The sequence below is a fragment of the Pollachius pollachius genome (genome assembly GCF_949987615.1).
Source record: "Pollachius pollachius genome assembly, chromosome: 4".
NCBI lineage: Eukaryota > Metazoa > Chordata > Actinopteri > Gadiformes > Gadidae > Pollachius > Pollachius pollachius.
Window position 1 is genome coordinate 22,058,668 of NC_136937.1, and position 15,054 is coordinate 22,073,721.

At 48.4% G+C, this 15,054-nt stretch overlaps 1 protein-coding gene across 2 annotated transcripts in view; it reads right to left on the minus strand.

The window, feature by feature from the left end:
* Nucleotides 1-1,232: 1,232 nt before the first annotated feature.
* The window catches only part of enpp4 (ectonucleotide pyrophosphatase/phosphodiesterase 4), a 37,031-nt gene continuing 23,209 nt past the window's right edge, over nucleotides 1,233-15,054 (minus strand). For both annotated transcript variants that reach the window (XM_079734798.1, XM_079734799.1), the window contains 5 exons: nucleotides 5,715-5,819; nucleotides 5,193-5,391; nucleotides 4,884-5,057; nucleotides 4,217-4,486; nucleotides 1,233-2,828 (listed from right to left, as the gene is read on the minus strand). In XM_079734798.1, the coding sequence (XP_079590924.1) occupies nucleotides 2,719-2,828; nucleotides 4,217-4,486; nucleotides 4,884-5,057; nucleotides 5,193-5,391; nucleotides 5,715-5,819 (858 nt within the window). In that variant the 3' untranslated portion in view covers nucleotides 1,233-2,718. The remainder of the gene's footprint in view (nucleotides 2,829-4,216; nucleotides 4,487-4,883; nucleotides 5,058-5,192; nucleotides 5,392-5,714; nucleotides 5,820-15,054) is intronic.

Consider the following 15,054-nt stretch of genomic DNA (forward strand, 5'->3'; position numbering starts at 1 on the left):
TTTTCCTATTTGTTTCAATGGCTCTGTCTAATGTTAACGATCTACGTTCTTTAAACTAACTGGACTGTAAGGGAGTTGGGGGGGGGGGGGGGGGGGGGGTTTCGAGCAAACCTTGTTTTTATTTTTTTGGTCTGTGCGATCGTGTTGTTCTTATAAGCACATTAAGTAGGGTTGAGGGAAAAAGAACAACTCTCCAGAGTAGCTTAGGCAGGCATACGTTTTAAGATATGGGTCAGTTGATTAAAGAGAAATGTATTTCTATTGCAAGACGGTTGATTTGATAATGCCTGAGTAGTGTTTATTAACACTGCAGATTGTTCTGAATGATCATAAACTTTAAATGATGTATTTTCACTGCAGTGAGATTTTACTTTGATACAGTCAGCCTACATGCACGATACAAAGAGTAACAAACCGCTAAAGCACATGAAACATGGCTCAATACAGTAATCTGGATCAAACTGCTGGAAGATGATGTCACGTCATGCCATAGTATGATGAGTGACATCACTTTGGACTGGTCTACAACCAATAACCACTGGTGCTGTCACTTTTGGATTCAGATTTATTTTTCACCTTTGCATTTCTCGACTTGGTGATCATGGTATTGTAGTGCGCAGGCAATTGTGTTGTAAAATAGAGAAAATGGTTCACCTGTGGCTTCAGTTCTGTTTATTGACAATAAACCGACTGGCTTCCAATTCAACTTCAGATTGAACCGTGAAGAAACCCTTAGGCCTACAGGGTGCTACTGCCTGCAGCGCTTCAGTTCACTGACTGAATCGCTGAGCACCGCGGCGGTCGCGGCTAACACGACCGTCCCGGTTATCACAACCGTCAAATCATGGGACAAAGCAAATGTTTTTATTTTCTTTCTAACCAATCACAGCATCCATGGGGCCCAGTGGTGATGACAGGGACATAACTGTACACCTGAAGTCCGTCTGTGTATTCTGTGTCGATATTAATATTACAACTGTTTTCTTTCCGGCACGGTGGGTGTAATGAATATATTTTCAATGGTCCGTCGGCGGCCAGCATTAGAAAAAGGTGTTATTTTTGTTACAATATTTCCTGGAAATAAATTATTTATCTTACAGATGACCACACACACTATAAACAGATTTTAAACAATGTAAAACAGATATAATAATGAATCATGTACAGTTCCATTTTGCTTTTGAACACAAAGACACACTAGGTTGATTTTATATATTTACCATTTTATTACATTGTAATATTGTGACTGGGATGAAGAAAACATGTCTATAAAGGAATATACATACATTTTTTAAAGTATGCGTCACTCTTTCTTTGGAAATTTTCCTTTGGAAACAGATAATGCACATTTAGACACCAACTTAAAACTCCCTCGCCGGGTAAAAGCCTTGCATAGTCCAGAAGGGAGGGAGGGAGGGAGGGAGGGAGGGAGGGACGGACGGACGGACGGACGGACGGACGGACGGACAGACAGACAGACAGACAGACCGAAGTAACTGTTCATCCATTTCACTGTAGTCCAGTTTCTAACTTGTTAAAACTACTACAGACTAGACTGAAATATCTCAAGTGTCTCAACAGACCCGTCTGGTGGGAGAACCGACTAATGACAATGGAATGAAAATGTGGGGGAAACAAATCTGAACTTGCAACGCTTTTTTATATAAAAAACATATCCATATAAACACAAAATGTAGATCTCAGTAGCTTCCTCTTTGAATCCAGTAACAAGTAACCCTCCAGGCAAAACGTTACAATTAAACAAATACAAGTCAGGAGTAAAGGCAAACACACCTCAAAACATGGAAAAACAGCAATAAATGTAACAGGCAAGGCGCTCTTCGAGAGCACAATTAAAGGCTTTTTATCATGCAGTCAAATATTTCCTGAAACTGGACAAAAGAGAATTACAGTAACTCTATTCATTTAATTTCTACAATCCTGGATGATATTATTATGATTATCATCATCTCATTATATTAATAGTATTCATACCATGATTCCACAGTCTCGAGACCGAGTCGCTGAGACCGTACCCGCTGCTGTTGCTATGGATGCTTTCACCTCCGCAACTTTGCGCCGCAAAGCCGATGCAACACATGTGCAAAGACGCAATCCTGTCAAGAAGCTAAACAAACCATGAAGAGGCCGGGGGCCCGCCGGGCCTAAGTTAGTGCAGTCCTACAGAGCCAGTAGGGGCCTGAGCTAGGGCAGTCCTACAGAGCCAGTAGGGGCCCTGAACCAGTGCAGCCCTACAGAGCCAGTTGGGGCCCTGAGCTAGTGCAGTCCTACAGAGCCAGTAGGGGCCTGAGCTAGGGCAGACCTACAGAGCCAGTAGGGGCCTGAGCTAGGGCAGTCCTACAGAGCCAGTAGGGGCCTGAGCTAGTGCAATCCTACAGAGCCAGTAGGGCCGCTGTCCTGTTCTAGCCTAGTTCCAGGTCTAATCTAGACCTGGAACTAGGCTGGAACTAGGAGAGGCCAGTCCATTCTAGTCTAGCCAAAGTCTAGTCCTGGTCTAGTCAGTTCAAGTCTAATCACAGTTCGAGTCCAGTCCAGGTCAAGTCCAGGTCTAGTCTAGTGCAGGTCTAGTCTGATGTAGTCTAGTCCAGGTCTAGTCCAGGTCTAGACTGGTATAGTCTAGTCCAGGTCTAGTCCAGGTCTAGTCTGGTGTAGTCGAGGTCTTGTCAAGGTCTAGTCCCATTCTAGTGCAGCCCAAGTCTAGTCCAGCAGGGGTTCATCATCATCCTCCTCCTCCCCCTCCTCCAGATGGAGCCTCCTGAACTGTAGGGGCCTTCGGGGCGCGCGGGGCCTCATCAGGCTGAACAGACCTGGGGGATGACCAAGAGGACGGTTAACAAAGAACGCAATGTTCCCCATATAACTGTGATAGAAATGCTCTAGAATGTGGTATTTCTATTTTAGAGACCATACTGGGCATCGGAAAAAAACAGTCAGCAGCACCGTAGAAAATGTCAGAAATGCAACAAGCTAAACAAGTTACCATTCCGGCAATTCCTGTTGTTGAGAGCTTAATGAACATAATAACAACACCACCACAAAATTATCTTCTTTAAGCTTGCTAGGTGGGACCGTTGGAAACCTCTAGGCCCCATATACTAAAATGAGCGTGGTGTGTTCACAGACAAAAAGGCAGATTTGAAATAGCCTCAAGATATTGACTTCTCCCGCAGGCCACCCAATAAACAGCGATTGTGAGGAATAAACTCCTGGTGGCTATGTTGTTGGCTGTTGCTATGGATGCTTTCTCCTCCGTAACTTGGCAACAAAGCCGATGCAATCCTGTCAAGATGCTAAACAAACCATGAAAGGCCGGGGGCCCACTGGGCCTGAGCTAGGGCAGTCCTACAGAGCCAGTAGGGGCCCTGAACCACTGCAGTCCTACAGAGCCAGTAGGGGCCTGAGCTAGGGCAGTCCTACAGAGCCAGTAGGGGCCCTGAACCAGTGCAGTCCTACAGAGCCAGTAGGGGCCTGAGCTAGGGCAGTCCTACAGAGCCAGTAGGGGCCCTGAACCAGTGCAGTCCTACAGAGCCAGTAGGGGCCATGAGCTAGTGCATTCCTACATAGCCAGTAGGGGCCTTCTCCCGCACGCCAACAAATAAACAGAGAAATTGTGAGGGATAAACTCCTGGTGGCCATTAAACACATTATTCTAATGTATCTATTCCACCCCGTCAAAATCGGCGGATTCCACAGGAATCCACAGTTTTGATTTCTATGCATGTACACTCACTTAGAAATGTCCTTATTTTTTAAAGAAAAGCACTGTTTTTTTTAAAAAGAAACTAATATTGAATTAATCAGAAATACAGTCTAGACATTGTTCATGTGCTAAATGACCATTCTAGCTGAAACAGACGATTTTTAATGAAATATCTACACTTGACCATTCTAGCTGAAACAGACGATTTTTAATGAAATATCTACACTTCAAGCAACTCCTGTGTTCTAATGGTACATTGTTTTGCTAGTCGTGTTAAAAGGCTAATTGATAATTAGAAAACCCTTGTGCAATTATTTTACTTTTGAATAAAAGTGTGAATTTTCATGGAAAACATGAAATCCTGGGTGACCCCAAACTTTTGAATGGTAGTGTACATGGGGTCTCAAAGCACCGGTACCCCCCCTACCCTCGAACAAGGCATCACATCCATCATAACGATGAGGAGCCATCCTCCATGCTGCTGAGGGGACTCACATGTGACGCTGGTGAGCAGCAGCAGTACGCCCACCACCACGCCCGCCACCAGGGACACGTCCAGGCAGCCCTCCCCCTGCAGCAGGCAGCGTGCCTGGGCCAGGCTGCCGTTGTGGGGCGCCGGCGCCACGCCCAGCAGGTGGCACATCAGGGGGTAGACGTCCACGCTTTGCAGCCCCGACGTGCGGTAGCCCCGGCGGAACCCGGGCCCTGACGCCGCCAGGAACGGGTGCATGCTGGGTAACGCGTTGTCATAGCCGTGGTTACCCACTGGGGGGAGGAAGACGAGCGGAGAGTGGGGGGGTGAGGTCCTGAACACAGTAATGCACCCTGAGGCATCATGAAACACTTTGAATAGCACATCAAATATACATGAAAGAAAAATAGATACAGCTGATACAACTTAATGTAGCTGATGTGGGGTTTCTGAATATTTTTAAATGATGTGCGGTGGGAAATGTGCAGCATTAGCAGAGAATTCTCCTGGCTCAATCCAGAAAAGCTAGAACTCTCACTAGCCAACCACATTGGAGTTGAAGGTTTGAGTGACGAGTTGGAACACTGTAACTGTTTGGGCCTGGGGCCGTAGGGTCCTGGGACCGTAGGGGCCTGAGGGCCCAACCATAACCCTGACACTCAAGAAGAAACAGCATAAAGACAAACTGACGTGTGGGGAGCAGGTCACCCCTCTGGATGATCATCCAGCCCTCGTCAGCCAGCAGGATGATTGGCTGAACGCGCGGGTTGTTGCGGTAGTGCAGCCTATCAGGGATGGCCTTCTTCTGGTAGGCCGTCATGTGGGGGTGGCACTTGTCTAGCAGGTCGAACACTTTGTCTGCATCTAAAAGGAGGAAGCCAATGTTTGAAATTCAAAATTTAACAACTTTAAATTAAAAATTTAAAAAGGAATCATAGAATGAGATCTCAGGATCAAACACACAGGGGGGCAGGGAGAGCATGGGAGAGGTATGTGTACCCTGGGTGGGAAGCAGGGCGGTCACCGGGGCCAGGTCCACCAGGGTGTAGTTGTTTGGGTGCAGGCAGTCGTCCAGGCGGATGAGGCGCTGGGCGGAGCACTGCGTCATGCCGTGGTCACTGGTCACCAGCACGTTGACACGCCCCCACAGCCCCGCCCGCCGCAACTCCGATACCAGCAAACCCACGTGGTCGTCCACCTGGACACACACGCACGCGCACACACACACACACACACACACACACACACACACACACACACACACACACACACGTCAGGTTATGTCTAGTCTAATTCTAGTCTAGGTCAAGTCTAGACCAGGTCTAGTCTGCTGTAGTCTAGTCCTTGGTCTAGCTACATTCTAATCTAACTAAAGTCTAGTCCTGGTCTAGGGTCTAGTCACCTGGACACACAGACAGTCAGATGTTGAACTATCATAACCCTACTTCACCACACACATACACACCGAACAAAACCAAACCACATTCCAAGTTAATCACATTCCATTGTGTGCGGCCGTACCTCCTTCAGTGCTTGGGTCATGGCTGAGGTGTTGTCCGGGCCGTACTTGTGACCCGTCCTGTCTGGTTCCTCCCAGTAGAGGGCTGCAAACATCACCCCTCTCTCCTGACACACACACACCCACACACACACACACATACACACACGATTGGAAGAAGGGAGAGAACATCATACAGTTAAAATCGTGTAAATTCAAACTATCAGAACTGATTTGATGCCTTTGTCTCATTACTTAAAGGACAATTCCGGTATTTTGAACATTGAGCCCCCTTTCTGGTTTGTCTAGGATGAAATAGAGTGTTTTACACCGAAATTTTTAATATTGGTCCTGTCTCGAGTATTTCGCTAATTTCGAATCGCCCCTGCCTGCTTCACAATGGACCAATCGATTGTATTTTGATTTTCTGTAAGTCTTTACATTCCCATTGTAAAGACTTACAGAAAACGTTTGACCTCTGTCATTGCCAACAAAGGGAATGTAACAAAGTATTGAGATGACCTTTTTTTATTGACCAAATACTTATTTTCCACCATAATTTGCAAATAAATTCTTTAAAAATCAGACAATGTGATTTCCTAGATTTTTTTTTTCATTTTGTCTCTCATAGCTGAGGTATACCTATGATGAAAATTACAGGCCTCTCTCATCTTTTTAAGTGGGAGAACTTACACAATTGGTGGCAGACTAAATACTTTTTTGCCCCACTGTATGTGGAGAGGATTTTTTCCTAAACACTCAGCATCTCAAACACTGGGTCCAGCTTTACATGGTGCATCCTCCTGTTGGGCAGTGGAATCTGCATTTGCTGGAGGGTTTTATAACCAGTGGTCCATTTTACTTGTATTGCTTTTTTAATTGTCTCCTTTCCTCACCGTATTCCTCTCTTGTTAACACTTATATATACAATATTCATCCCTGTTCCTTCACTTTGTTATTGTTTTTCAAGTTGAATACACACACATTATTGTTGTCTCACCCATTGTTTAATAAAAAAAATACTATTTCATTCATCCAACATTCATTTGTTATTCTTTAATATATGTGATACTTTGTGTATGGCTTAGTCTTAAAAGTATCATGGTTGTGTGGAAGAAGTTGCCTGGAAACTAAATGCTAAATGGACTGTTGCTACTCTGCTTTCTCAATCGCTCTCTGACCACGGGTAAGGGAATCGGAATTACAAGCAAAATCAAGAAAATCCAATAGTCCAGTTGCGCAAAAATGAACATCTTGAATCGTCTTTGATTTCAGAACAGATGTAGTAAGGTTAAGCCACTAAAGTCAGAAGCCTAGTGCTACCCATGCTAACACGAAAGTGAAGTTTTCCCTCAAACTTAAAAACTTATCTAAGTAGTTTGCAGTTCTCACCTTACCACTCGAAATGTAACTCGAAAAGTACTTGAGTATGTGTTTTTTAATTTATATTTACCATTCAATATTGCAATCACTGCTGTCAGTCCCATAGAAGAACATGCCAGCGCGGCGTGTTTTGGAACTATACAGGCTTACATGAACCACGTGACCACCCTGCCGACGAGATCAGAGAGTGTCGCAACTCTTCTCTCTCTATGGCTCTGGGTTGGGCGATCGTCTACAACAGGGCTATTCAACTTCAATAGCAAGTGGGCCAAATATGAAAATCACTGGGGGTTCGTGGGCCGCACAGAATATTTGTAAACTAATGGCTAAAAAATAACTCTTGATAATAGAGAACGAATGACACATACAGTATCCACTTTTTCCCCCACTTTAATACTTTCACAAAAGGGCTTTTATAACCAAGGTCCATATTTATATGAATGCTACATTCAAGATTAACAAAGCAAAGCCATCTGACCATAGATGGGACTGTTCACAACATAGATAGAGATAAACAATTTCAAACATAGCAGTCCATACTCACAGTTAAAATTTGAGCTGGACAGTAAAACAGACAAAATAATGAACATAAAACTGAACTGTTTTCACAGAGACTGATATTGTTTTTTAACATGTTTTGACCAAAAGTTCTCCCTCAGACTGCAAGTTTTTAACACAAAGTAATTGCACATTCATCATTTAAAGGAGACATATTATGCCACCAGGTGTGAGTGTGATTAGCCTTACAAGCCATTTCGAAAATCTGCCCCATGTGACATCACTAGGGGGCGTGTCCACCTAGATCCGTGCTGGATAGATCAGTCTACCAGCCTACCCAGTGGACTGAAGTAAATGTTGCTCATCTATCCAGCACAGATCTAGGTGGACACGCCCCCTAGTGATGTCACATGGGGCAGATTTTAGAAACGGCTTGTAAGGCTAATCACACTCACACCTGGTGGTATAATATGTCCCCTTTAAGTCTGAGAGATGCTGTCATAGAAGACATTACCATTAGCATCACACTGCTGTCATTCTGAGCCTTTTCAGGTTAATGTGAAAAATTGCACTGCCTTGACCTTGCTATTTCAACATAGTTTGGCTCATATGTAGTCAGGGCAATCCTCAGACACTCGTGCAACTTTTCATTGGTCATGGAGCAACGTGCCCTTGTTTTTATGGCATTCATATGTGAAAAACTTGACTCGCATGTATAAGTGGACCCAAACATTGTCAGTATTAGCAAGGCCACTTTCCTCATTGTGGGGTACTAGTATTGGTTCACATGGTTAGACCAAAAGCTCTCTGCACCCTCAGACTGCAAGTACTGTTTTGAAGCAAAGGAGGATTGCACATCAACCATTTCCAACTGAAAGATGCTCTCATCAATAGAAGACATTACCTCTTTTACTTTTGCACAAAAGTCTGCCTCAGGTTTGATAGAAAAGGGGTCACGAGCAAAGTGCAATACCTCAATGGGAATGTTGAACCCTTTGAATCTCTCAGTAAAGTTCTCAGTCAGTTTTGTCATGAAATCTGTCATGACGGGCGTTATCCGTGCCTCCGGTGCTGTGTTCATGAATCCACGCAGTCTTGGAAAGTGCAGCAGTCCTGTTGCTGATAAGTCTGTTGTGAAAATGGTTAGCTTTGTTTTGAAAGCACAAAGCTTCTCAACCAAATCAGCAATAGACTTTTCTCGTCCCTGCAGTTCAAGATTCAGGGTGTTCAAGTGTTTGAAAATGTCACACAGAAAGTACACTTCTGCCATGAACTGTTCATCAAGCATGCGCTCCAGGAGGTTTGCTGCCCGTTTGTGTTTACACACGCGAAGGAAAGACACAATCTCCTGGTGGAGCTCACAGAAACGGTCCAAAACATTCCCCTTGCTAAGCCACCTGACATCGTTATGAACAAGCAAGTCCTTGTGTTCCGCAAACATGTCGGCAAGCATCATACGGAAAAGGCGGTGTTGTAGGCTGGAGGTTGAGCGGATGAAATTCACAATATTCATGACAGTGTCCATGGTGTTTTTCAGATCACCGCTCAACTTTGCACACAACACAGACTGATGAACGATGCAGTGTAAAAACTGCATGTGTGGAGCTATGGTTGATAGCCTCGCTGTCAGCCCTTGTAATCTACCAATCATTGCTGGAGCGCCATCGGTGACCAAAAGGCAAACTTTCTGTAAATCCAGTTCACGCTCGTCAAAAAATGCGACAATCTTTTGAAATATCGCCTCACCTGTGGTGTGTCCCTCCATCGGAATAAGCCCCACAAGTTCTTCTCTAAAGCGCACTCCATCATGAAATCTGACATAAATGCATAGCTGAGCCATGTCAGTACAGTCGGTTGATTCATCCACAGCGATGCTCATAACATCAGTTTTTTTTAGGTTATCCAAAAGCTGCCTTGATACATCCTTTGCGAGTAATTCCACTCTGCGAAGAGTTGATGTATCCGAGAGAGGCACTTTTTTAATGGATGAGGTGACGCTTTCCCGCACTTTTTCATCAACAACCACTTCGTCAATGACAGCCAGCATACAATCTTTAACCGTCTCCGCCTCGGTAAAAGGCCTCTTCTGTCTGGTTAGTGTCCAGGCTACACGAAGGGATGCTATCATAGCCATCTCCTGCTCCGTGCAAAAGCGACCAAGGGCGGCCTGACCGTGTTGAAATGATGTTAGCAGACACTGTATTTTGCTTCGCCGTTCATCCGAGCCCTCCGGGAAACGAGCCGAAAACGAGCCGTGGTTTGACTTGTAGTGCCGCTTCAAGTTGTATTCTTTCATCACAGACATGCATTCGTTGCACAGTAAACAGACCGGTTTCGTACTGGTCACGGCAGGCAAAATAAATAAATATTTGTCCGTCCATTCGCTCTGGAACTGGCGGTTTTCCGAGTCAATTTTCCGTTTCTTCGGTTTAGAGAGCGCCATGCTGGTGCCAAACCCTGTCACCCATGAGCTCAGGCAACTGCAGAGCAGCGCGGCAACTGCAGAGCAGCGCGGCAACTGCAGAGCAGCGCGGCAACTGCAGAGCAGCGCGGCAACTGCAGAGCAGCGCTGTGATTGGTGCGATTGGCTGCATTTGGCTGCGTGATTGGCTACGCATCACACGCCTAGTTCACGTGCGTGACATAGATATTTATGAGTTAGATCCGGTTAGATCCAGATCAGAGCCGTTGTTGATGTAATAATTTTAAGAAAATTAAAAAAAAAAAAAAAAGATTAAATATTTTAATTTTTAATTTTTTTTTTTTTTATATTTTGTAATAATTTTCATCACTGTTATTTACTGGCAGTCTCGCGGGCCAGAAAATTTTTCAAACGGGCCGTATCCGGCCCGCGGGCCGCTAGTCGAATAGGCCTGGTCTACAAGCTTCCATTGTCCGATTGCGCCCCCCTAGCGAGGGGGTCGCTGATTTATCACATTATAAAATTGGCACATTATTTTTCAATTTTTTTCTTAAAAGCGATAAGGATGGTCTTCCCCTTGGATCAGCATGAGCCTCCACTGATTTATGTTTCAATTCTCTGTGCCGGCGGTGCTGTCATGATGACACAGTCGGTGTGTCTCAATAGTGAAACCTGGGGGGGGCGGGTGGTCGTGGTCGTCAATATCACTGTTTCATGGAACGCCGGATGCAACTAACTCCGCTCCGCTCATTCACTTTTTTTTAAGCTGATTTATTATTGTAAAATTATAAAACTGCCGTTTATTTTCTATTTTTTTCTTAAAAAATATTATCAAGGGGGTCGTCAATATCACCGTTTCATGTAACACCGGTGTTACACCGAATTCTGCGACCCACCGAAAAGTGTGGCCCCAGGGGGCACTGTTGCATATTTTCTGCAATATGCACGAGTTTGAAGCGTAGACAGGCATGACAAAAACATACATAAAACATAAGATCTCCTCCCAACCTATTACCGTTTTATTAAAGGTGCTTAATAAATACATTTGATTGATTTGATTAGCATTTTACAGACCCATACAATGGATAGGGCGCTTAGTACGGTCCTTCACTGTTTCTTCTTTACCCATAAAAAGCTACAGTCAGTGTTAAGTTACGCTGATTTACCTTTGAGCCTTTCCTATTATAGGCTACTGTGTAAAATGCTGTTTAGAATTAATGTTAGTATCAAGATAAGAAAGACCCACCGGTGGGGGGAGATCTTATGTTTAATTTATGCTTTTGTTATAATGCACTCGTGCATGTTGCAGAAAATGTGCAACAGCGCCAGTCATTTCGCCATGCAAGTAGACCGGTAGGTTTCGAGCCCCTCCCCTCCTCTCATAGCAGTGAGGAAATACGTCAGGTCAGCGCTACAGAGTGTGTTCTATTTCATGTAGGCTACGCCGTCTAGGCTTCGCCTTATGGGCTTGTCCCGTGCGCGTGCTTGCGCCCACTGAAAAATGTCAACTATGCACCAATCAACGTGGGCACCGCCCACATTTCCCACGGTACCGTGTATATAGGGCGGCGCATACCGCCGCTCATCCTCCCTTTTCTTTCAGCAATTGTATTGATCAAACGAAAAAAAATGACTTCGAACCTTCAAACCGGTGGCAGCGGCGTGGGCGAGGCGACGGAGCGCATCTATGAGAGCTAGGCCCTTTTCAGGGCCTCAGTGCGCCTCCTGTCCCGCTTCCCCGGCTGACGGGCACCTGGCGTGTTTTAGGTGCCTCGGCGCTGAACACGCCGCGGCTGCCATGGTTACCCCCGCCTCCTGCTCCGCCTGCCGTGCACTGCCTGAAGAGGGGATCCTCTCCAGGCACCTCTTCTTCTCCCCGTCGGTGGACCTCTCTGAGGCCATCGACATCTTTAGGGCCGGAGTTTCCAGACATTGAGGACGACGACGACCACATCGAGGTGGACGACGTCGCCTCCTTAGACGACGTCTTTTCAGACTCTGCGTCCGGATTCTTCCGCTCCAGGGCTTCCACCGCCACGGTCGTCCCCAAGGAGAAACCACGCCGGATGGCTGATCTTTTCGGCGAGACCATGGGCGAGGCGGCGGCCATCAAGGGCATCCCTATGCCAGCACCGCCTCTCGCCCCCATGTCGGATGACATGCAGGGTCTTCCTCCCGGCAGGCTACCCAGTGCCCCCAGTTCCCACCGGTTCAGCACTTTTTCACCGCTGCTGGTGGGGACCCTTCTACCCTGAAGGCCCCGGTGAAGGCCTTCACTGACTTCACTAACGTGGAGGGATGGGCTGATACTCAGGCGAGAGGGATCCCTCGCCTGGATCCTCCCCTGGCAGCGCTTCTCTGTCCGGGCGCCGGATGGCATCCTAACGAAAAGCCGCTGCCCCCCGACCGCCTCCAGAAGCAGATTACCGGCCTGACGGACAGTGTTCGTCTGTGCCTCACAATCTGCAGCGGCAGTCAACAACCTCGCCCTGCTCTCCTCTGCCCTGGTCTCCTTGTCGGCTGGCAGGGAGGCTTACGGTGCGGAGGAAGCCGCAAGACGGCTGAGGGTTTCCCATTTCTCCAGCGCCATCCTCCAGCTATGCCAGCCGATAGCCGTTTCGGCCGGCCAGCATATGGCATGGGCCACCATGATACAGAGGGCCATATGGCTCTCTCACACTGCGGTGCCGGAACGAAAGCGGGCCAGCCTCATCCAGGGCCCATTAGCTCCGGATGGACTATTTGGGCCCCGGTTCTCGGAGGTGCCCGCTCACCAGCAGGCTGGGAGGAAGCGGGGTCCAGGCCGGTCCCAACGCCCCAGGAGGGCGCCTCCAACCCCGATGCCGCAGCAGCAGCAGCAGCCGCCGCCGCCGCCGCCACAGCCGGGGAGCCAGAAGTTCCGCAAGCCTGCTCCCACTTTTTCTTTCCAAAATTTAAATAAAGATAAAAAGGACCGTTCGACCAAATGGCAGTACATACTCCCTAAAGAGCGATATTCCTTAGGCCAACTGCGTCCTACGCTTGTTGTGCATTCCTCTAGGCTGCCTCTTTCCCCCCCTCAGCCCGGTGGCTGTAGGGTGGCGGCCGGACGGCTCGCTGCCTGTTCAGCGGACACGGGCGCGGCATCTAGTCAGCTCGCTGTTTGTACAGCGACTAGCTCTGTAACGTCTACCACGCTCGCTGAGCCTCCTCCCTTTCATGGGAAGCCCCCCTTGGTTCACACACAGTGTGGAGGCGGTAGGGGCCGAGGAATACGGGTTATTCCTGGACAGCGTTCCTCAGCTGTCAGCTCGCCCTCTCTCCGACCGCTATGCGTGTTGGCAAGAGCGGTGCGTTCTACCATCGTGGTTGGACAACACGTTGAGATGGGGCCATCCCATACAGTTCAAGCGCCGTCCCCCACCCTTTATGGGTTTGGTGGAGACCAGGCTACCGGACCCAGCGGCAAGCACGGTTCTAGCAGCAGAGGTGGCCCGTCTCTTGGAGAAGGGGGCCATCACTGCCGTTCCCCCCCACGAGTCACACCTAGGGTTTTACTCCCGCTACTTCCTGGTTTCCAAGAGGTCAGGGGAGAAGAGACCTATTCTGGATCTTCGCGTGTTCAACAGATTCGTTGCTGCTCCGATGTGTGAGAGAGGGCGACTGGTTCATGTCCCTGGATCTCAAGGATGCTTACTTCCACGTCCCTGTTCGGCAGGCGCACAGGAAGTTTCTCAGTTTTGCCTTTATGGGGGTGGCGTACGAGTACCAGTGCCTGCCATTTGGCTACTCCCTGGCCCCGCGCACCTTCTCAAAGTGTGTGGAGACGGTGTTGGGACCGCTCAGGCATCAGGGAAAGAGGGTTCTCTTCTACCTCGACGACCTACTTATTCTGAGCAACTCAGAGGAAGCGTCGAGAAGGGACACCATGGCGGTGATAAACCATCTCTCTTTCCTGGGTTTTGCCATCAACTGGGAAAAGAGCTCCCCGCTCCCTGGCCGGCAGATAGTCTACTTGGGGCTTTGCCTAGACTCATGACTCGCCCATGACAGCGATGCTCTCGCCTCCTCGGCGAGACGCCATCCTGTTGGCACTCTCCCGCTTTCGCGTTTGCAGAAACGTGACCGCACTGTCCACCATGCGCCTGTTAGGGCTGATGGCAGCCGCCCATCCCGTGGTTCCCCTGGGTCTGCTCTTTATGCGCAGACTCCAGCGGTGGTTTGCTCGCCAACGGTTGGACCCCATGCGACACAAGCTCACGGTGCTTCTCATACCCCATTCGGTGTCACCAGACCTGGAATATTGGGGAAACCACCCTGCCCTTCTCAGGGGTGTTCCCCTGGGCATAGTGCATCCTACGTAGTGGTCTTCACGGACGCCTCGTTGACGGGTTCGGGAGGAACGTGCCTCTCTCCCTCGGTGGGAGGTGAGTGGCGCACGACTCCTACAGCTCACATAAATGTGCTGGAACTCGCCGCTGTGAAGAAAGTGCTGTTGCATTTCTTTCACCTGGTACGTGGCTGCCACGTTCTGATCAGGACAGACAGCGTGTCGGGGGCGGCTTACATAAACAGACAGGGGGGAGTGTGCTCCTCTGCTCTCCACCAAAAGGCGGTCGAGCTCTGGCTTTGGGCTCATCAGTATCTCCTCAGTCTGAGAGCCCTGCATATCGCGGGCGCCCAGAACTTCGGGGCGGCGCTCATGTCTCGCAGCGGTCCCCGCCGAGACGAGTGGCGGTTACATCCCGACATTGTCAGACTGATCTGGCAGGTTCGGGGTTCGGGACGGCTCAGGGAGAACACACACTGCAGGTGGTGGTTCTCTCTCAACTCTCGGGATCTTCCCCGTTAGGGGTAGATGCGTTGGGGCACACACCTTGGCCGCGGGCTCTCTTGTATGCGTTTCTTCCGCTCCAGCTGATCCTTCCTCTTCTGGAACGGGTCAGACAGGAGAGATTGTCCCTGATTATAGTGGTTTCGGAGAACCGCTCAGCTCTGTGGTTTCCAGAGCTAGCGGCGCTCTCACCGACGGCGCTGTGGCCGGTACCGTTCAGATCGGATGCGCTTTCACAGGCCCACGG